The sequence below is a fragment of the Passer domesticus genome, chromosome 28 (assembly GCF_036417665.1).
Source record: "Passer domesticus isolate bPasDom1 chromosome 28, bPasDom1.hap1, whole genome shotgun sequence".
Lineage (NCBI taxonomy): Eukaryota > Metazoa > Chordata > Aves > Passeriformes > Passeridae > Passer > Passer domesticus.
This window is the reverse complement of record NC_087501.1, coordinates 4,001,231-4,023,157: the sequence shown is the minus strand read 5'-3', so window position 1 is coordinate 4,023,157 and position 21,927 is coordinate 4,001,231. Positions and strand designations below refer to the sequence as shown.

General features: G+C 53.8%; 1 protein-coding gene across 2 annotated transcripts in view; it reads left to right on the top strand.

Moving 5' to 3' along the window:
• BIN3 (bridging integrator 3) overlaps positions 1 to 21,927 on the top strand; it is a 42,329-nt gene continuing 20,402 nt past the window's right edge. Inside the window, exons 1-4 of one of the 2 annotated variants that reach the window (XM_064400345.1) lie at positions 1 to 96; positions 12,506 to 12,554; positions 19,133 to 19,173; positions 19,778 to 19,839. In XM_064400345.1, the coding sequence (XP_064256415.1) occupies positions 89 to 96; positions 12,506 to 12,554; positions 19,133 to 19,173; positions 19,778 to 19,839 (160 nt within the window). In that variant the 5' untranslated portion in view covers positions 1 to 88. Of the gene's footprint in view, positions 97 to 12,505; positions 12,555 to 19,132; positions 19,174 to 19,777; positions 19,840 to 21,927 lie in introns of those variants that run through there. The other variant, XM_064400346.1, reaches the window with a different exon arrangement.

Here is a 21,927-nt window from a genome sequence, read left to right as displayed (position 1 = left end):
CGCGCGGCCCCGGGGGTGAGCGGCCGCCGGAAGGGGCGGGGCCAGGAGCGGCGGCGCTTCCGGGAGCGGCGCGGGGCGGAGGGGGAAGATGAGCTGGTGAGTGCGGGGGGACCCCGGCACCGGCACCGGGACAGGGCGGGGGACCGGCCAGCGGGACCGGCAGCGGGGCAGCGCGGGGGAGCGGGAGCGCCGGCACCGGGACCGGGCGGAGGAACCGGGACGGGGCACGGCGGGGGAGCGGGAGCGCCGGGACTGGGGCAGGGAGGGGGAGCCGGCACCGGGGCAGGGCAGGGGAGCGGGAGCGCCGGCGCCGGGACCGGGGCAGGGAGGAGGAACCGAGACCGGCGGGGCAGGGCGGGGGAACCGGAGCCGGGTCCCGGCTCCTCACCGTGGGCACTGCGGGTGAGGAGGAGCCGGGGACGGGCCCGCAGCGAGCCCCGGTGCGAGCCCCGGTGCAGGCCCTGGAGCGGAGCCGGTGGGTTCACAGGGCTGGCCTGGCTTGGCCCCATTGCTAGGCCTGGAGGGGCCCCGGTGCTGGCCCTGGAACCGAGCTGGTGCTGGCCCTGGTGGGGTCCCCAGTCCTGGCCTGGTTTGTCCTGCTGGGATCTCCAGTGCTGGCCAGGTTTGTCCCAGTCCTGGACATGTTTGTCCTGCTGGAATCCTGGCCAGGTTTGTCCTGGTGCCGGCCCTGGTACGGTCCCCTGTCTTGATCAGGTTTGTCCCAGTCCTGGCCAGGTTTGTCCCAGTCCTGGCCAGGTTTGTCCTGCTGGAATCCCCAGTGCTGGCCAAGTTTGTCCTGGTGGAATCCCAGTGCTGGCCAGGCTTGTCCCAGTTCTGGCCAGGTTTGTCCTGGTGCCGGCCCTGGTAGGGTCCCCTGTCTTGATCAGGTTTGCCCTAGTCCTGGCCAAGTTTGTCCTGCTGGAATCCCCAGTGCTGGCCAGGTTTGTCCCAGTCCTGGCCTGGTTTGTCCTGCTGGAATCCCCAGTGCTGGCCAAGTTCGTCCTGGTGCTGGCCCTGGTAGGGTTCCCTGTCTTGATCAGGTTTGTCCCAATCCTGTCCAAGTTTGTCCTGCTGGAATCCCCAGCACTGGCCAGGTTTGTCCTGCTGGAATCCCAGTCCTGGCCAGGTTTGTCCTGGTCCTTGCCAGGTTTGCCCCAGTGCTGGCCAGGTTTGTCCTGGTGGCTGCCCCAGTGCTGGCCAGGCTTGTCCCTGCTGTCCCTGTGGCCACCCCACAGGCGAGCACCCTCCCAGCCCTCCCCGGTGCCCCCCACAGCACCCCTGCCCCCTTCCCACCGCTCCCCCTCCCTGCCCAGGTGCTGCTGGAGGTACAAGGAGGGTCCCCCAATGTCCCCATTGGCTCTGAAATGCTGCAAAACCACCTTCAACTCCGTGAAAGTAAAGCTTGTTCCTTTAAAAAAGGGGAAAGAGGAATTCCCATGTGTTTGAATCAAACTGATGAGGGCTCAGTTTGGACACATTGGTGCTTATTTATTCGAATTGTATTAGAAATCAATAATGTTAGAAATTAATCTGGACTGCTGTGTGTGGTTTCTCATCCTGGGTAGTTCTGGAGATCCAGCAGTGTTGTGAGAGGCAAAGGATGGGATGGATCAAGAGCTAAAAGGGCTTTTCCTTGCCTGGAAGGTTGAGTGCCGTGGTGACAATGGAAAATTTCTTTGGGCTGGGAGCTGTGTAGTTGTGGTTTGGAAATGTACTCCAAGAATGTAATGAGGCACACACAGGTACTGATTAAAACTGGGCATTTGGGCTAAAAATACACATTTATCCCCTGGAATCACTTTGGTTTTATTTTACTCATCTCAAAACATCAGCAGTTATGGTCAGTGTTGGCTAATGAGGTTTTGGAGCCAACTTTTCCCAGGAAGCCTGAGGGAAGGGACTCTGGAAGGGACCCTCTGGTCCAGGAGAAGCTTCAGAGCCAAAGTGTGGGGGATAAATAATCCCTTCATGCGTTGGAATCATTTGGATGCAGGGTATCCACACTTCCACGTGCAATTCCTGGTGTCCATCCAGCCCAGGGACTGTCCCTTGCCACCCCAACACACCTGGCTTTTTCTGGGAGCCCTTTCTCTGGGAGATTGGCTGGTTTTGCCTCTTTCTGGGGAGGAATCCAAGGTTGTTGTCTGCTGGATTTTGGCTTCCTTTTTCTACCTCTGTTGAGGTTGGGATTGAAGGTACTTGAGATGATAGTTTAGACTCTGATGTTTATTTTTTCTTATCAGTTGCAGTCTCACAGCAATGAGTTCTGCAGTCTTTCATTAGCAAGGCACAAAATGGTTAACTATCTCTTGTTTAAGGTTAATCTATCCAATTAAGAAATTTTACCTAAATTATTTTCACTTTTAACCCAATAACTGATCCCTCAAAGTCTGCACTGTGGACTTGTCTGTTCAATTACAAATACCACCCAAATCCATGGAGAAGAAGGAAGAAGAAGGCAAAGAAGAACAACCTGCTGCTGGCCTAAAACCTCCATCTTGCTCCATAGTTATTACTATATTCTAAAACCCCTAACTCTGAGTTTTCCACGCTGTGATATCACACACTTCTGACAACTCCACACCTGTAATCTCAGTGTTATTAATCAATTTTGGAAACCTTCTCCACAGCCTCAGGTCAAATGCAGTGCTGTCCTGGGGATCAGAGTCTGTACAAAAAATCTAAAACTCTTGGCATCCAGAGCTCCAGCAGTTGCCTGGCGAGCGGGGGAACTCCGGGGAATTCTGAGTCTCTTTCTTCTCCGGCCGCGTCACCCTCCGGAGCGCAGCTGACGCACGAGGAGCTCGGAGCCTGCGGGCTTCCAGCGCCACGGCGGCCGCACAATCGCCCTCAGTGCGGCCCTGGGTGTGTGTGTGCCCTCAGTCCAGCCCTGAGCGTGTGCCCTCAGTGCAGCCCTGGGGGTGTGTGTGTCCTCAGTGCAGCCATGGACGTGTGTGTGCCCTCAGTGCAGCCGTGGACGTGTGTGTGCCCTCAGTGCAGCCGTGGACGTGTGTGTGCCCTCAGTGCAGCCCTGGGTGTGTGCCCTCAGTGCAGCCATGGACGTGTGTGTGCCCTCAGTGCAGCCATGGACATGTGTGCCCTCAGTGCAGCCATGGACGTGTGTGTGCCCTCAGTGCAGCCATGGACATGTGTGTGCCCTCAGTCCAGCCATGGATGTGTGTGTGCGCTCAGTGCAGCCCTGAGCGTGTGTCCTCAGTGCAGCCATGGACGTGTGTGTGCCCTCAGTGCAGCCATGGACATGTGTGTGCCCTCAGTCCAGCCATGGATGTGTGTGTGCGCTCAGTGCAGCCCTGAGCGTGTGTCCTCAGTGCAGCCATGGACGTGTGTGTGCCCTCAGTGCAGCCATAGACATGTGTGTGCCCTCAGTCCAGCCATGGATGTGTGTGTGCGCTCAGTGCAGCCCTGAGCGTGTGCCCTCAGTGCAGCCCTGTGTGTGTGCCCTCAGTGCAGCCATAGACATGTGTGTGCCCTCAGTGCAGCCATGGATGTGTGTGTGCGCGCCCTCAGTTCGGCCCTGGGTGTGTGCCCTCAGTCTGGCCGTGGACGTGTACTCTCAGTCCAGCCATGGATGTGTGCCCTCAGTCCGGCCCTGAGCGTGTGCCCTCGGTCTAGCCTTGGGTGTGTGTGCCCTCAATCCGACCATGGACGTGTTCCCTCAGTCCAGCCTTGGGTGTGTGCCCTCAGTGCAGCTCTGCGTGTGTGCCCTCAGCCCGGCCCTGAGCGTGTGTGTGCTCTCAGCCCGGCTCTCTCCCGGGGCTGCCCTCAGCCCGGCCCTGAGCGTGGGGCTGCCCTCGGCCCGGTCCCCTCCCGGGGCTGCCCTCGGCCCGGCCCTGAGCGTGGGGCTGCCCTCGGCCCGGTCCCCTCCCGGGGCTGCCCTCAGCCCGGCTCCGTCCCGGGGCTGCCCTCGGCCCGGTCCCCTCCCGGGGCTGCCCTCGGCCCGGCTCTCTCCCGGGGCTGCCCTCGGCCCGGTCCCCTCCCGGGGCTGCCCTCATCCCGGCTCCGTCCCGGGGCTGCCCTCGGCCCGGCTCTCTCCCGGGGCTGCCCTCGGCCCGGTCCCCTCCCGGGGCTGCCCTCGGCCCGGTCCCCTCCCGGGGCTGCCCTCCCGGCATCAATCGGGCCATTCACGGTGCGGGCCCGGCTGACGTCCGCGGCAGCGCTGACACACGTGGGGTCGTGCCCGCTGCTGAAATGTCACAGCGAGGCACGTCCAGCCCTGGCATCGCTCCGGCGAGGGAGAGCTTTGTTCCAGCCCTGGCCGCTTTGGGAAATGTTTGGTTATACACTCTGTGAACTTTCTATTAAGCTTTAAAAATGCTCTACAAACTCATTTCTCTCAGGGAAGCAGGGACTTTGCTCAGCTTCCACGTGCGTCTCTCTGGCGTTGGGTGCCGTTAGTCCCGGGTTGATCCCTCTTTTTCCAGGCTTGGATGCTGCAGCTGAGGAAGAGGATGGAGCTTCATCCTCAGCATTGTTTTGCAGAGCTGGGAGGTTGCATAAATTGCCACCATTTTGGCTCCTGGGCACTCATATCCTTAATTTTTTTGTAAGGGAAATCCCCAGAGATTTAAGGGCTGTTGGCAGGTTGGTGCATTGTTGAGTGGTGTGGAGTTAATCCTGGGCCATTCCTTGCTCCTTGTGCGTTCTCTGTGCTGCATGAGGGCTGGGAACACTCCCAGGAGCACAGGGAATGCTCCCTGGAACACAGGGAATGCTCCTGGAACACAGGGATCACTCCCAGGAGCACAGGGAATGCTCCCTGGAACACAGGGATCACTCCCAGGTCACTCCCAGGAGCACAGGGAATGCTCCCTGGAACACAGGGATCACTCCCAGGAGCACAGGGAATGCTCCTGGGACACAGGGATCACTCCCAGGAGCACAGGGAATGCTCCCTGGAACACAGGGATCACTCCCAGGAGCACAGGGAATGCTCCTGGAACACAGGGATCACTCCCAGGAACACAGGGAATGCTCCTGGGACACAGGGATCACTCCCAGGAGCACAGGGAATGCTCCTGGGACACAGGGATCACTCCCAGGAGCACAATGATGACCCTTGTACCAGCACAGGAGAGCTGTTCCAGAGAGCTCCTGCTGGTGACAGAGCCTGGATTAAATCCCCAAATTCCTGATTCCTGCACCCAGGCAGTGAGGCAGCTCTGCCTTTCTAGCCTGGCATGGACATCTGAGATGTTTTTGGAATCCTAGCTATGCTCCATGGCTTCTTTAGGCTTTGGGATCTCTTGGAGCATCCTCATCCCCCTCTTCCTCATGTGCAGTCCAGTGATTCCCTTGGCCAGCACTCCTTCTAAAAATAAAGAGAGTGGAGGGCTGGATTTTACTGTATCATCCCCTTACTGCCCCAGGTGCCTCATTTTTGACTTTATAAAGTGTTTTTTAAGGTTCCTGAGATTGCATCAAACCAAACCTCATAACCAGACTCCCAAACATCCCTGCTCCAGTTTCCCACTCCCCGCCAGGTGAATTCCCACAGGGAAAAGGGGGTTTTGTTTGTCTCTCCCACAGGATGGGAGGCTGGATGTGTTTATGCAGCCTCAAAGTGGGGTTGTTGGTTATTCCCAGTGTTTTCCATGCTGTGGATTTGCCCAGGTTGTTGGTTATTCCCAGTGTTCCCTGTTATGGATTTGCACACGTTGTTGGTTATTCCTGGTGTTTTCTGTTTCATGGATTTGCACAGCCTCAGAGTGGGGTTGTTGATTATTCTCAGTGTTTTCCACGTTATGGATTTGCACAGGCTGTTGGTTACTCCCAATGATTTCCACATCATGGATTTGCCCGGGTTGTTGGTTTTTCCTGGTGTTTTCTGGGTTATGGATTTGCACAGCCTCAGAGTGGGGTTGTTGATTATTCCCAATGTTTTCCGTGTTACGGATTTGCCCAGGTTGTTGGTTATTCTGGTATTTTCTGTTTTATGGATTTGCCCAGGTTGTTGGTTATTCCTGGTGTTTTCTGTGTTATGGATTTGCCCAGGCTGTTGGTTACTCCCAATATTTTCCCTGTTAGGGATTTGCACAGGTTGTTTATTCCTGGTGTTTTCCCTCTTATGGATTTGCCCAGGTTGTTGGTTATTCCAGTAGTGTCTGTGTTATAGATTTGCCCAGGTTGTTCGTTACTCCCAATGTTTTCCCTGTTATGGATTTGCCCAGGCTGTTGGTTATTCCAGTGTTTTCTGTGTTTTGGATTTTACCAGGTTGTTGGTTATTCCAATGTTTTCTGTGTTTTGGATTTGCCCAGGTTGTTGGTTATTCCAATGTTTTCTGTGTTACAGATTTGCCCAGGTTGTTGGTTATTGCAGTGTTTCCTGTGTTTTGGAGCCGTGGCCTCGCTGGGCAGGAGCGATGCACACCCAGCCCCGGGCTCTGTTTTCTTCCCTCTGAATCAATATTTCTATTTTTTGGAGCCCCACGTGGCCGATGGCAGCGCTCCCTTCCCTGCAGGTTTCAGTGATACTGGGATTGGGAGATGAGCATGGGATAAAATGAACTGGGATGAAGCAAGTGGATACCAGAGCAGTGAGTGAGGCTCCCAAACACCTCCCTGTTACCTGGAGCACCTGTGCAAGGTGCTTTGCACATCCCAAAGTTTTTATCGTGGTGAAACTGGAGCACCAGCCGGGCATTTCCCGGGGTGGAGCAGCTGGGAAGTGCCACCTGCCACCTCCCCTGCCACCATCACAGGCCTCGGAGTGCTTATTCCTTAATTGTTTATTTTTCCACCTGTTTTGTCCAGGTAGCTCCAACCCAGTGCTCTGGTTGAGCCACAACCGTGTTTCACAACCGTGCTTAAAATGGATATTTTTGTAGCATAGTCAGGGCCTAAAACAGCCCTGCAAAATTCTGCTCGCCCACGCGCCTGGCGTGAGTAATTTTCTTTTGATGGGTGAGTAAAATATCATTATTTTTTTCATGCTCTTCTTGGAATGGGTGGGAGAGAGGATTCTGACATTATTTTTGATTTGCTTAACACTGACACCGTGCCTAGCTCCGTGCAGGATGCAGAGGGACCTGCTCCCAGGAGCTCATCCCTGCACCGCCAAACTTCAGGAAGGTGCCTTGCCTTCCCTGGCCTGACCTAAAATCCAGAAAATCGATGTTTACACCTCTTTTTTCGCCTCTTTTTACACCTCTCTTTCCCTTCTCCCCCGCTGCAGCGGCTCGCCCTGACATCCCTGCGTGGCTCAAAGCCTCCAGGATCCCGGGGATGGGCTGAAATCCAGGTGGGAGCGCTCACCTGCGGCATGGGCGCGTTCATTCCCCAGGGATGCCATCCCACATCCCTCCTGTCCCCACCCCGTGACCTCCGCTCTCCTCTCCACGGGGAGAGCACCCAAACGGGGATTTGGCGCAGAGTCTCCCTCGACAGAAGCTGTTTGTGATCCGTTGGAATAATTTTTTTCCCTTTTTTTTTTTTTTTTTCCTCTTTTTTTTGCCTCCGCGCTGTGTTTGGAGCGGTTGCCATGAGTTCCTGGGAGGGGGGAGCGGGGTGGGACGGTGCCTGCGGTTTCCATGGACACGCCGGGAGCACAGCGAGGAGGCATCCGGGAGATTCACGCCTAACCTGAGCCTGCCCTCCTGCCTGGCTCACCTGGGCACGCCTGGCATCCCCTCCCGGCCCGGCATTTGCACCTTTGGGTGTTTTTAGGAAGCCCAATCCCGGTTTCCAGGATTTTAATGTGCAGCGTTCCCTCCGTTGTGCAGACTCAGGAATGCTGCTCAGCAAATCCCTCTCAGCTTCCTTTGAACTTCCTGGCTTTTCCCTGTCATGGAAAAGCCCTTCCCTAACACCTCCATCCCTCGGGGAAGCTTCACCCAAGCGGAGAGGGAGGAGAAGCTCAACCAAGTTCACTGCGTAGCAGAGTGGGAAAGTGAAGGTTCACATCCTTCCTGGAGTGCTCCCAACCTTCCTGTTGGGGTTTGCAGGAACTCTTTGATCCCTCTGGGGTGGCAGCTGATCCCATGACCGGGCAGCTTTTCTGGATGCAGCTGAATCCATTCCCAAGCCAGCAGCTTCCAAAGGGAAAGGCTCAGGGAAGGACCCAATTTCTGTGGTAGCTTTGGGATGATTTTTGTCTGCGCAGAGGATCAGGTGTAAAGGGATGGTTTTGTAGGATCCCTCATCATCCCACGTGCCAAAATCCTGGGGAAAACCAGGCTTTGGAGGGTCGGGGTCACCCTGGCAGCGCGGGAGGCTGGGTGTCATCCTCCTGCCTGCAGGCACAGAGAGGTTTCTTTCCGGTGAAGGAATTGAGATTTTTGGTGGAAATTCAAAGAGTGAGAAGCTCTGGCGGGCATCCAGGCTATGCTGGCGCTTGGGGTTTCAATGAGAGAGAGAGAAAAAGGAAAAAAAAAACCCTGAAACTTTCCACGGGAAGCGGGCACTTCCCACAGAACATGGATTTAGTTGGTGGTCTGGCAGTGGTACCAGTAAAAACCAGTTTTGGCCACCAGTTCATACCAAAGCGGGACCTGTGGGTCCCCTGCAAATGCCACTCGTGCCCACCTGGGGCAGGAATATTGAATTCAGAGGCTCAGTGTCACTTTTCCCAAATTAATTAACGTCCAAACTGCCCCAGCGTCTGCTGTCCCCATCCCTGCCTGTCCATCCGTCTGTCCATCCTTCCCTCCCTTCCCAATCCCTGCCTGGCAGCTCAGCATCCCCAGGGAGAGCATTTTATCAGCTGTGGGTGAAAATATTTGGTGTTTATCCCTTGCTTATCTGCCAAGGGTCTTCTGGGGCCTGATTAGGGGTGGCAAAGCTGAGTTGGAATGAGCTGGGAAAAAAAAAAATCACATCCCACAGGGAATTTATCCCCTGGGCACGCTCTGAGCTCCATGCCAGCTCCCCATGCCAGGGGTGATGCCAAGGTGTGGTGTCCACCCTGGGAAAGGACCGTTCCTCCCTAATTTAGCAAGGATTGAGTGATTCCTGCTGGCAATTCCTGCCTTCCAGGGGGCTGCTGGGGAGTGGGAGGGGGAGCTCCGTGTTTTAAGCTGCAGCTCCCCACAGACCTCGTGGAGCTGCATCCCCCCCCAGCCTGGGAGGTTTGTTTCCAACTCTCCTGTGCATCCAGAGGAGAATTAACTGCTTTGGTGTGTGTGGCCCTGCGTTTGCACATGGAAGAGCCAAGTAAATAGATGAGATTGCTGGGGAAACTTCAGAGAAAATCAGCCACAGCTTCTCCCACCTTCCCCTCCCTGGGGTTCCTGAGCATCCCCGAGTAGAGCTCGCAGGATTCTCTCCACCCACACTTTTTTTCCTTACTTTAAGCTCTTCCCACCCTCTCCCTGCAGTGTTTCGCCCTCCTCCCTCCCCCCTGAACCCTGCTGCTTTCCCAAACTGCAGGTGCCCTCCCAGGGAGGGGGCTGCGAGGGGCCGGGATGCTCCCCCAGCCCCGCGGGCTGCGAACGCTCCGGCTGTGACTCAGCGCGCTCGGCTCTTCAGGAACGGGATTTCAAGGGATTTCACACCCCAAACACAACCCCAGCTTTCTCTCGCTCAGCAGAAACGAGACATCAGGAAAAAAAAAAAAAAAAAAAAAAAAGCAGCACCGATTCTGGTTTTTCTTTGGTGTTTATAGAGCCAGGCTCAGCTTTGAAGGTACCGGGGAGATCCGTGGAATTCGTGGCGGTGATGGGTATGGATCCACCTCCCCCCAGTTTATTTGTATTATCCCCATCATGCATTTTCTAACCAGGAAAAAACCTCTCAGTTTTGAAGGAAATGGTTGTGATGTTGCTGTGGCAGCTGCACTTTGTCCCCCCACAATTTTGCAGGCAGGGACACAACTCCCAGAGGGACAAAACTTCGGTGCCGGCAGCAGTTTTGAGGCGTGGGGTGAATCCATTTGGTTTAAAAGCTTCAATAAAATCCATACTTTTCATCTTTTTTTTCTTCCTTCTTTCTTTCCTGCTCATCCATCTTCTCCCCCCACCCTCCCAGAGAATCATATTAAAAGACAGTGATTTAAAAACCAGGAAAATTATGTAAAATTGTAAAATAGAACAAAAATCCCTCCAATAATTGAGGAACAGACCTGACTTGCACAGGGTTATTTTTTAGAGGTTTTACTGAGACAGACATAATTACCAAGTGGCATCACGATGCTGATAGAGATACTTACTGCTGCATGGGAGATTTGCAGCTCCACTGACTTCCCTTTGTTTCTGGGAGAAGAAAAGGGATTTTTGGGGTGCCTTGCCCTCCGTGGTGGGATGAGGATGGTGAGGATGGAGCAGAACCCCCTGTGCTCCCTCTGCCTTCCCTTCCCAGCTCTGATCCCCAGCCAGTGGCTTTTCCCACCCCACATCCCTATGGTACCAAACTCCCTGGATTGAGCCATTTTTCCAGTGGACAACACCACTTTGGGGTGCTCTCTGTACCCCCCACAGGGGCGGGTTGTGCACAGGTAATTCCTTAATCACCTTTTTAATTGTCCTTTCCCACTAGGAACCGGCCTGGCTCCAGCTCCCTGCTTGTTCCCGCCCTGCCAGAGAGTGGCAAACTGGTTTTAAGTGGGATAACACTCCCTTGAGTAAAATCCTCTTTTTTTTTTATCCTTTCACCACCAAGTTGGTGCCATCACTTCCAAAAACATCAAGTGACAGCACCTGGCTGCGGATGGCAGGCGGGAGGTGCCTCATTTTGGTTTATATTTGACCCACAGAGGAAAACACAAAGGAAACAAATCCATATATTTTTGTTTTCTTCCTGTAAGGCACCACACCCCCAGTTCTTGACAGGGAAATTATACAGCAGAGTGGTGTTTGTTTATAAAAGAAGGGTGATTCACACTGCCACAGGAGCTGGAAAGGGTTAAACCCAAAATTACACCGGTCCTGGCGGAGAACCATAAACAGGAAGTTCTCCCGAAAAAAAATTTAAATTTAAACCTGGTGACTCAGGTTGGCTCCAGAGCTGCTCAGGGAGGGTCATGGGGGGTGCAGCCCTGGATTATTCCCGGTGGGTAATTACAGCCTTGCTCTGAAAACAGCGGGAAAAGTGGGAAGAGAAGGTTTGCAGTTCGGATAATCGGTTTTTTCTTCATCCCGCCCGTTCTTCCATTGCAAACTCCTTCTCCTGTTGCACACAGTGGGATTGTACAGCAGGTTACGCTGGTAAAAATATTTCTTGAGGGTCCAGCTGTTGGATGGAGCAGTGCTGGAAGTGGAGCTGGTGGGAAAACCAGCAGTGGGAAAAGGGACTGGGAGGCAGCAACACAGTCCCTAAAGCCATGGTTTTATCTCAAGTTTTGTGTAGCACCATGAGAATTTGGGCTGGTCCAGGCCAAATTCTCAGGAGGGGACTCAGACACTTTCCCAGAAGCTCCTGGTGCAGATTTGGGATGGGAAATTGGAAGTGGAAGATTCCATTGGAATGCAATGGGATGAAGCTGAGCTGTAGGTGAAACATCTTTGGCAAAAAACCACTTGAATGTCATTATGACCTCAATTTTTTTCTATTTATTTAAAGCATCACAACCCAGAAAACATTGGGAGATTTTGGCTGAGATGCTTTAACCAAGCAGCACCTCTTTAACTTAATTAAATCCATTGACAACAGCAGTTGAATTCCTGGATTTTCATTCTACTGATAGGTGAAAGAAATCCAATTATTTTCAGGCTGCCTGCGTGGCTGCTCCCAGCTGACCCAGCCACCCTTACATATGTTGTGTAATTTATTTAGAGTACTCTTCTCATTCAGGTAACCCAGATTTTCCTGGGAATTAGGGATTTTAAGAATGAAGGCTGTGCTGGCAGGTGAGCCTCTCCTCCAGCTGTTGGAGCAGAGGAATCCTTTGAAGCAGCTCGCAGCTCCAGACACTGGGTTGTTGCTTTTTTTAATATCCTCTTTCTAAATATTTACAGGCTTTGTTTGGGAGTTTTTTTAGTATTATTTTATCCTCCCCTGCAGATTTGGTTTGAAACAGAGCGGGTTCTTCAGCTGCTTGTGGAGCATCCTTGCCTTGTTTGGGGTGGAGGGAGGGTGTGTGGGGCTGACCTCAGGGGTGGCACTGGCTCTGGGACAACCAAAGGGACCCGCAAGGACCACCCAGCCCAGCTGCTGGCCCTGCACAGACAGCCCAAATCCCACCCTGGCAGCATTGTCCAAACACTCCTGAAGCTGTGGCAGCCTCGGGGCTGTGACCCTTCCCTGGAGAGCTGTCCCAGTGCTTCTTCCAGCCTTTGGGGGAGGAATCTTTCCCTAAAATCCAACCTGACTCTGCCTTGGCGCAGCTCCAGCCGTTCCCTGGCTCCTGTCGCTGTCACAGAGCAGAGAGCTGCCCCTCTGGAATGCTGAGAAGTCTCCCCACACTCTCTCCCACCCTTTCCCTGTCCAGGGGGTGCACAGTGCCTGGAATGAGGGGCTGCCCCCCCAGGACTCCCCTGCTGCCCCCAGACCCACCCCAGCCCCGGGCCCAGCATCAGCGCTGCTCACACATTCCCTTCTCCTCTCTCTTTTCCAGGATCCCGTTCAAGATCGGGCAGCCCAAGAAACAGATTGTACCCAAGACAGTGAGTAAACCAGTTCCCCCTTTTTAGCTCCAGCCTTGGATCATGTGGCTGATGAGTCAAGCCAGCACTTTGACTCGTCCCATTTTGCAGCGTGTGGGAGGGAGCTGGAGCAGCAGAACCTGTTGCCGCGTGTGACCAGCGCTCGGCTCCTCGTGCGAGGAGCGAGGGGGAGCCCCATGCAGGCAGAATATTTTGGTTTGGGATCTGTGGAAATGATAATTTTTTTTATTTTTTGGGAGTGGGGTGCGTGTGTGCGCGGGGTGGGGGAAAAGAGCTCTCTTGGTCTGGCACAGTTTTCCTCGGAGATGGCTGAACGGGTTTGCTTCCTTCCTTCCTTCCTTCCTTCTTTCAGCAATGGCTTGTTTGTTCATCCTTTCGGAGCAGATGGAGGAGGAGGAGTGGTTCAGATCGCTGAATATAACTGTTTCCAAAGAAAGGCTTATAAGCTGAGATGCTTAGTGCTCGGGCGTGAATTAATTTGTGCTGCACAGCATTTGCTTTAAAAGCAAATTAAAAAAGCATTTTGTATTCCCGTGGATTTGAGGCTCCTACCCCAAGTGCTGCTGCTTGCAGCTGGCTGTGGTATTTTCCCTTCTTAAGCAGCTTGGCTTTGCATTTGTCCCATGCCAAAAAAAAGCTGTGGAACCTCCCAGGAGCTGGCCCTGAGAACTCACCTGGACACCTGCTCTGAAAAGGGAGCCCTGGGAGGCAGTGTGGGGCAGAGCTTGTCCCTCTGATGGCTTGGGTGACCTAATCCCCTGCACAGACTGACATCCCTGATCCTTCCTCTCCAGGACACCCAGCTAATTCCGCAGGATGCGTGGGCACCCGTGTTTGTGGGGCAGTTTCTCCTTGGGACATGACATTTTCCCTGGAGGCAGAGGGCTAATCCCACCACTCCCTCCAAGCCTTGATTGTCATGTTTTATTTTAAAGGATTTGGTGGTTGTCTGCTGCCGTGGAGCAGCAATTTTCTGTAACAGCTCCAAACTGTCAGTACAGAATTTAAGCCAGGCAGGCGATGAAGACGAGGACTGGTAAAATTCCTCCATGGTTTTCCCGTGTTTTCTGCTGCCCTTTTCCAGGGGCTGGTGATCCACCAGCAAGGTGCTGCTGCCTGTGGTCCCTCAGGTGAGGCAGCCCAGCCTCAGCCCTTCACACCTCTCCCAGCTTGTGTCAGGAGCCCCCACATTCCTTGCTCCACAATATTTTGCCTTTCCTGGTGCTCCCAACACCGATGTCCTTCCAGGCTGGGGCAAGAACCGACTGCTCTGCAGTTCTGGGTGTCTTGGCCAGCTCTGCTGGGCATCTCCAGCCCACACATTCTCACATCCCAGTTCAATGCATTCGATTTCCTTGCTGCTTTAGAGGTTTTAGAGGTTTTTCTCCCCTAAAATCAGCCATCTCTGTGCTCGGGCTCCCTGCAGATGAGTGGTGGCACCTCTGAGATCTTTCCTTCCCCGGAGCTGCTGGAATGTGCTGTTCTGAAGCAGTTGGCAGCCTTTGCTTATATATACATGTGTGTGTATTAAATAGAACAGCTCAGAATATCTGGCAGGCAGAGGTTCATTCAGCACCCAGAGCCTTTCCAGCCCTTTTCCTTTTCCTTCCTTCCTTCCTCAGCTCCCCAGGAACAAGATTTAGTGTCAACAAAGTTGATTTCTAAAACGCTTCCACTTGCTGTGGAATGATGATGATGATGATGGTGGTGGTGGTGGTGGTGGTGGTGGTGTTGCTCTCCAGGCACCAGATAAGGGAGAGCAGAAAACAGGAAGCCAAAACCTTGGAACTTCACACCCAGCGTAGAGTGCAGCTCTTCAAAGCAGAACAAACGGCAGGAAACCACGGATATCCCCCAGGATCAGGCATCCCATGTGCCGTGGTGTGCTTTGAGCTGCAGGCCCCCAGATTTACCTCCCAGCTGCAGGCTGAGTGAGGCACTCCATCTGTGCAGGCGCTGGGGAGCAGCAGCAGCAGCCAAGGGCTGGGATGTTCCAGATGTTGGGCTGCAGGAAGTGGGAAGGTGTGGCATCTCCAGGGCTGCATCCCAAGCCCATCAGAAGGGAAGTGGTTGTGGGTACAGGATCTCCCACTCACAGAGACTGGACCACAAAAGAGGGGGTGAGGGGAAGGATAAAAAAAAAGCAGCATTTGTGAGGATGTAACTTCTTTGGCTCTCCATGAGGCCTGGGACTGCAGTCAGGAGAGGGGGGTGGCTTTGCTGAGAGGCTCGGCGAGCCAGAGAGGCTTTTTTGTTGTCTCAGTGCTGGGGCTGGTGTCAGATCTAGGCCGGGAGTAGTCCTGAAAAGCAATTTGCCTGGGCTGCCGAGGAATTAGTCATGACTCCTGTGCCCACTCGCTTGTGATCCTTTGGAGAAGGGCACGGTGTCAGCCACAGTTTAGCTCTTGAGGGAGAAGGAAACCCCGGTAGAAAATATCAGCTGGTGAACTGAGGTGATCTCCCCCTCCCCAGACATGGCAGTGCTTTGTTTCCACCTTAACCTGGGCAAATCCAATTCCAGACAGCATAATCTCTCCCCTCCTCTTCCCTGAAAAGAGCAGCTGTCACCGGGCTCTGGGAGCCGGGTGGGAGGATCTAATGCTCCGAGAGGACCTGCTGTCAGCAGGGCCACGGGCCCACAGCCCAATTAAACTAATGCCCAGTGATAGGAGTTAAACCTGTTAGAATTATATCTCTCCATGTTTATTGCTCAGCCACGAAGCCTCTTATGGCAGAGATGTTCTTCCCTCCCTCGGGACAGCGCCGCTCCCAGCAGAGGCTGCGCTGCCATCGGAGCTGTCTCGAGTCCCCAGCTCTCCTGCAGCTGCAGCTGAAGTTCACCTGTGTCCCCCCAGGTTGTTCCCTGCCCTTCACCGGGGCTGGGATGATCCAAGCAGGCAGGAGCCGGGGAGCAGAGCCGGCCCTGCATCCCCCAGCGAGGTTTTATCCCGCCTCCCTCGCTGCTTCCCTGGCCCTGCTCTGGCCTGGGCTGACTCAGACCACTCGCCCTCCTCCTCCTCCTGGCTGGCCTGAGTCAGCTTGGCAGGGAGTGGAGACCTGAGCTGCCAAACCTCCCTTCCTTGACTCATCCCAGCAGCTCTGCCTTCCCCAGGGGTGTCGGACGGAGGAGCTCCGTGAGCAGCAGGATTCCACTGCTGCTCCCCCAGCGAGCTGGAAATCCCAAAACAGTGGAGTAAATGTCTTGGGAGTGGTGGGGTGAATTCAAGTGATGCCAGTTAAATAGTTTTGCTCATTTTCACTCTCTTCCTTCAATGTTTTCTGCCCAAACTGGTCTCTGCAGTTGGGAGGTGCCTCCTTTTTCCCTTTGCCATTTTTCTGGGAAGCTTTCTTGCAGAGTGGGGATGTGGATATCTTGCTGGGTGGAGTCTGTGACTTCCCAGATCCACCTGTACTCTGCAGCTCTGGCTCAGAATATTCACCCATGGCACTTACCTTGAAATTCTTGATGGGGTGGCAGAAGCTCAGCAGAAAATCTTAGTTCTCATTTCTATGGGTTTCTCTTTTTTTTGGAGAAGAGGAAGAAGGAAACACTTCCCTCTTTTTCCCAAGATCCACAAAAATGCTGAGACCACTGCAAGATGCAGAAATCAGCTCATCTTCCTCCTCCAGGAAAAAACACGAACCCCAGGGGGATAGGAAGGTTCCTCACAGTCCCTCATTTCCATCTCTTTGTAGCGTTGGCTTCGGTCTTGCTCCATTGCCTCACAACCAGGGTGGTGGTGATGATCCTGCCCTTCAAGCAGGAGGGCTGTGATCACAGGTGGGAGGCCCAGTGTTTGCAAACAAAAAAAAGAACTGGGTGAAGGAGAGAAGTTGTTTTATTTCAAAGCTTTCGAGAGCTCGTCGCTCTTGATGTAGATTTAAATAAAAACCCCGAGACGAGCGATTTTTGCATTACCCAGCCCCTGTGCCTGGAAGAATAAAAAAAACCCGTTCAATACAGAAAGTGTGGTTTGATTTGGAGTTTTCAGAAAGAGGCTGCAGAGCAGTGGGATTATTTTAATAATACGGAAACTTCCCTTCAGGATATTGTAATTTTCTTGCCTGTACTTCTTGTTCTCGTTACTCTTAACGTGCTAATCCTCTCCACAGCCTCTGTCGGCTGCGTGTGACCGTGGATAGCTGCTGGGAGTGGGAATTACTGTGTGCTCTGCAAAATGTTCCCAGCTTGTCCTCCTTGCAGGGCTCTGCCTGTGACTCTGCTGGCTGGGAGCACATGAGAGCAGCTTTTCCCTCTGCAGAGGAGCTGTTTTTGTGGGATACCCGGGCTGGGAGGCTCCACGAGCTCGCAGACTGTGGGGACTGGGAGCCAGTTGCTGCCTGTGGGCGTGAAAAATAAGAGCAATCCTTGGGCAGCTGTCTCGGAGAGATGGGGCTGGGGATGTGAGTCAGGCTGGGCAGCTGAAGTGTGTCTGTGTGGAGTCACCTCGGTCCCATGTGGACCCTGCTCTGGCACTGGGGTGGGGGCTTGGGGGAGCTCGGGAGGTTTGGGGGGTTCACAGCACCCAGAGGGTCGCAGGGTGGGGAGGTTTTGTCTTTATGGAATGGATCCTAAAATCCCAGAATGGTCTGGGTGGGAAGGGAGCGTTAAACTCATCTTGTTCCACCCCCTGCCATGTGCAGGGACACCTTCCACTGTCCCAGAGTGCTCCAAACTCGCCTCAGACACTTCCAGAAATGGGGCATCCTCAGGGAAATCCATCCCAGCCCCTCCTCACCCTCACAGGGAACATTCCTTCCCAAAATCCCATCCATCCCTGCCCTCTGGCAGTGGAAACCATTCCCTGTGTCCTCATCCCTTGTCCCCAGTCCCTCTCAGCTCTCCTGGAGCCCCTTCAGGCCCTGGAAGCTGCTCCATATCCTTTAATCAACGATGCCTTTTGCTTATTGCACAGAAACAGGCGAATCTGACAGCAAAAAAGGGCCAGAAACCCTGAATATTCACAGGTCTTCCACAGCCAAAGCTTTTGGAGGAATTGGTTGCTGAGCAGATCCTCCTAAACACAGAGAGGGAACAATAAGGGAACGACACCCCCAGCCTTTCAAAGGGGGGCACATTTTTGAGTCGTGCCCGACCCTGTGTGGTTTGCAACCAAAACAATTCACACCTAAGGCCTATAAATAGAGTGCAATAGTCCCTGGATATTTTAGCAGCCGGAACAGGCACGGGGATGGAGGGTGAGTTTTACTATGTGCTGGTTACCTGACCTGCAGGGCGCCAGCTGCCGCGCATTTCTGCGCTCGCCGAACGCCAGGCACAAGTCGTGTGAGCTGCCCCCACACTGCTCCGTGTCTGTTCTCTCCAGCACCCAATTTTAGCAGCACGAAAAGGGAGCTGGAGCTCCTGGGAGGGTTTTTTGGAGCAGAGGGATTGGGGGGGAGAGAGCCCAGCTCGCATCCCCCGGATGGTGGGAGCGGATGGTGCGGACAGCTGGGCGCTGGGATGGGGCTGGAATGTGGCTGGGCACTGCCTGCCCTCAGATCAGCCTGGTGGAGTTCAAGTGCAGCCCAAAAAGATGTTTAAAGAAGGAGATCTGAAGAAAATGTTCGTCTTTAACCCCCAAGCTTTTAACAGCAATTCTGCTTGAAAAGCAACGTCCCCATTAAATTGTGGTGCTGCATCGAGCCTGGGATTGAAATCCCAGGGCCAGCAGGAAGAATTGGAACAAACCTTTGGATCCTTCTAGTCCTGGCTGCTCCCAGCACTCCGCATTTCCTTAATAGCACGGGAGCTTGACAACACAAGTGAACCCAGAGCTGATCCCATGACAACAAACGCGCACGGATTTACTCTTGGCTGGTCAATTGAAATCCATTTGCTTCTCTGGTTGACGAGGTGTGGAATGAATGTTTTAAGTGTGTTAAAACAGTCAGCATGGAAAGAAAGTTCCTTAAAATATCTCCTATCGCTGGAGGTTTGCTGCCAGCTAGCAAGTAGGAGGGAGCAGGCACTGAGGTAGCATCGGGAGAAGGCTGTGCTGGAGCTCTGAGCTGGGAGCACAGGGTTCCCCTCCCTTTTGGAGGTGTCACAGTGCACTGGGATTGTGCTCCTGCCCAAGAGTTTCATGGGAGGGAGCTGTTGCAGGGGTAAGGAGTGTGTGGAGGGGGTGAATAATGCAGAGATGGCAAGGCTCACTGGTGGTTTGGGGGGAATTTTGCCATCCTGTTGAGGATGAGGAAGGAGGAAACAGCCAGACCCACCTCAGGATCCTTAACAGGGCTGGAGGAGCAGCAGCTCCCCTCAGTTTTTGGGAGGAAAAAACTTTGTCCCCCAGCACTGAGCCATGCTAGGTTGTGACCTCCCTGCTTTTATAGCATTCCCATTTATTCCATCAGCTCCCAATCCCTGTGCTGGAGCATGTCCTTGGCTCGAGCTGACATGTTTGGTGCTGGCTCCAAGGGAGTCTGGAGCTCCAAATCCCCAAGACTTCCTTTGCTTTGAGGCATAACTCCCATGAAAGCTGCAGCTTGTGCTGGGCTCAGCTCAGCATTTCCCAGGGCCAGCTTTCCCTGCAGCAGGCTCCCCTGGAGCTGATTTCCATCTCTTCTTTCCACAGGTGGAGAGAGACTTTGAAAGGGAATATGGGAAGCTGCAGCAGTGAGTATCAACCACACTGGTCGGACAGGACCGGCCGCGTGCTTCCCTCCTCCCATTGCATCTTCCCAGGGAATTTTAGCCAGGGATGCTCTTCCCAGTGAGCAAATCCCTCGCTGCCCTGTAATTTCCAATTCTTCAGGGTTTCTCTGAGTGTTCAAAGGTGTCCTCAGAAGTATTTGCAGTGGGGTTGCAGATTCTGGCAGCTTGAAAAAAAAAAGTGTAAAATTGCCAGGAAACTGCGGGGTCCCTGAAGAGGCCAACACCTCAGAGGACCAGGAGTGGCTTTGCCATCCTGCCTGTGTCACAGGAGCTCTCAGGGATCATCTGGAAGCATTTGGCTTTACCATTTGTGCTAAGTGTGAGAACTTTCAGGAAATATGCGAACTATGAATAAGAGATCACCAACTTGAAAAGGTTAAAAACCATCTGAAAACAACCCGAAAGGGTTGAGCTGCACTGAACTTCATCAAGCCTTGCCTGGATATTTTTAACTCCCACCAGAAGCCAGCATATTCAGCCCGTAAATGATTTGTTGCACGTATGATACACTTGGGTTTCTTTCTTTCCAAGATTCCGACTTTGCCTTCTTTCTCCCATCTTTCAGATTGGAAGATCAGACCAAAAAACTTCAGAAGGATATGAAGAAAAGCACAGATGCAGATTTGGGTAAGTGACTGGAGGATACATAGACTGTGAACTTGGCCACAGAGAGATGAAGTGACTTTTCTCGAGATCACATGAGTAATGTGTGACAAGTCTGGAAAACAAATCCAGAGCTCAGTCCCACTCAGTTTGCTTAGTTACAAGGCCATCTGCGAGAGGCAGCTCAGCCCAGGGAACACAGGGAGTGCTGCGGGCTCAGTCCCTGTCTCCTGAGCTCCCTGGCCTTGGACAAGTCCCTTTCTTTTGTTTGCCTCAGTTTCTGCCACTGAAGAAACCCAGGAGTCGTTGGTCCAGGTCTCAGATTATCCAGCAGGAGCAGCTCCAGCTGAGCCTATTGTGCCAGCAGTGCTTTTTCACCTCCTTGAGTCCTCCTTTCATCTCCTTCACGTCCCTCTCTGAGCCCCAGGAAGGTGGGATGGGTCTGGGGGGCACAGCTGGACACAGCTGGCCGTGTTTCCCGTGGGAAATGCTGACCTGGCAGCTCTCCTTTGGGAATAGCCCAGCTCATTCCCTCCCTGGCTGCTCGTTTTGGCTTCCCCTCGTGGCAGTGGGCGATGGAGGAAGCAATAAACAGCTCTGCCTGCACGTTTGGGGTGGCATCTGCCCTTGCAGGTGTCCTGTCCCACGTCCCAGCTCCCTCCACATCCCTCTGGTCGGAATCTGCAGTGCCCAGAGAGGGATCCAGCAGAGGGGAGCTGGGAGCTGCATTTGTTTGATGCTGGTTACTGAGACGAGCAGAGCAGGAACCTGCAGCAATGAGCTGTTCCAAAGGCAGATGGTTTTTCCCAGCGTGTGGTTTGGAGCAGTCCCTGCTTGGCCCCCACAGCTCCAGAGCCAAGGCAGAGGCACCAGCACAAACAGGTGTGGGCTGCACTGGGCCAGCACTCACCCGTGGGACCGGGGTCACAGCAGGGCAGGACAGTGGGAAAGAGGGAGATTTGGGGCTTTCCATGATCCAGCCTCTCACCTGTGTGTGTGTGTGTGTGTGTGTGTGTGTGTGTGTGTGTGTGTGGATATTGCTGACACAAACACAGATCCAGGCTCTTCCCATGCTCTCCCACCTTCCCAGCACAGGCAGAGGGGTGGGAAAAGCACCAGACACGCAGGACTCTTTTCCAGGGTGAAATCTGCCCTTTCTGAGGACTCTGGTCATTGTCAGGGATCCTTGGTAAGTTTTTCCTTGTTAAGGATTCCCCTCCCCTCCCTTGCAGTGGGCGTTGTTTATATGGAGCATTTCAAGTCCCAGAGGAGCTGTGGGAGGACTTTCTTTTTCCGTTCTGTTCCATGGCAGAGTCACAAATGAGCCTTGGCCAGAGCCAGGACGATCTGATTTCTCATTTAAAGGCTTGAAATGGTGAGTGGAGGGAGAGGTACTGCACACAACCTGCTGAGGGAGGGCTGGAAGAGAAGGAGGTGGATCAGATCAGCCCTTGAGGATGGTTCTCCTCACCTGGCAGTGTCCATTCCCAACATCCAGCCCCCAGATCTGGTGAGGATGACAGGTTTTGCCCTCCTGTCTGGTTCCTCCAGGCTCAGGGGGTTGGTTCTTCACTGCCTGCAAACACTCCCTGCCAAAATGGGACTGGTGGCTCGAGTCTCCACCTTCTTCCCAAAAAGCTCAGCTCAGAACAAGAGAATTCCTGTGCACAGAAATATCCCAGCCAGGCTCTTCACTGCCCTACCAGCAAACAGGGAATGGGCTGCTAGCAGCACTGCTGTTAGCACAACTGGACATCACTCACCCCCTTCCCCACCCTCTTTCCAGGGGCAGGAGGATGTTCTTTAACTGGAGGTAAAAGCTCTGCTTTGGAATAATTAATTGGAGCTACATCTCACATGTTTAATGAGGAAAAGAGCAGTGCAGACCCTCCTGAGGGCTACCCTGAGGGACAGGCGATCCTTTCTCCTCTTCCTCCTTCTCCTTCTTGTCCCTGTCCTTCGCCTCCTTCTCCTTCTCCTTCTCCTTCTCCTTCTCCTTCTCCTTCTCCTTCTCCTTCTCCTTCTCCTTCTCCTTCTCCTTCTCCTTCTCCTTCTCCTTCTCCTTCTCCTTCTCCTTCTCCTTCTCCTTCTCCTTCTCCTTCTCCTTCTCCT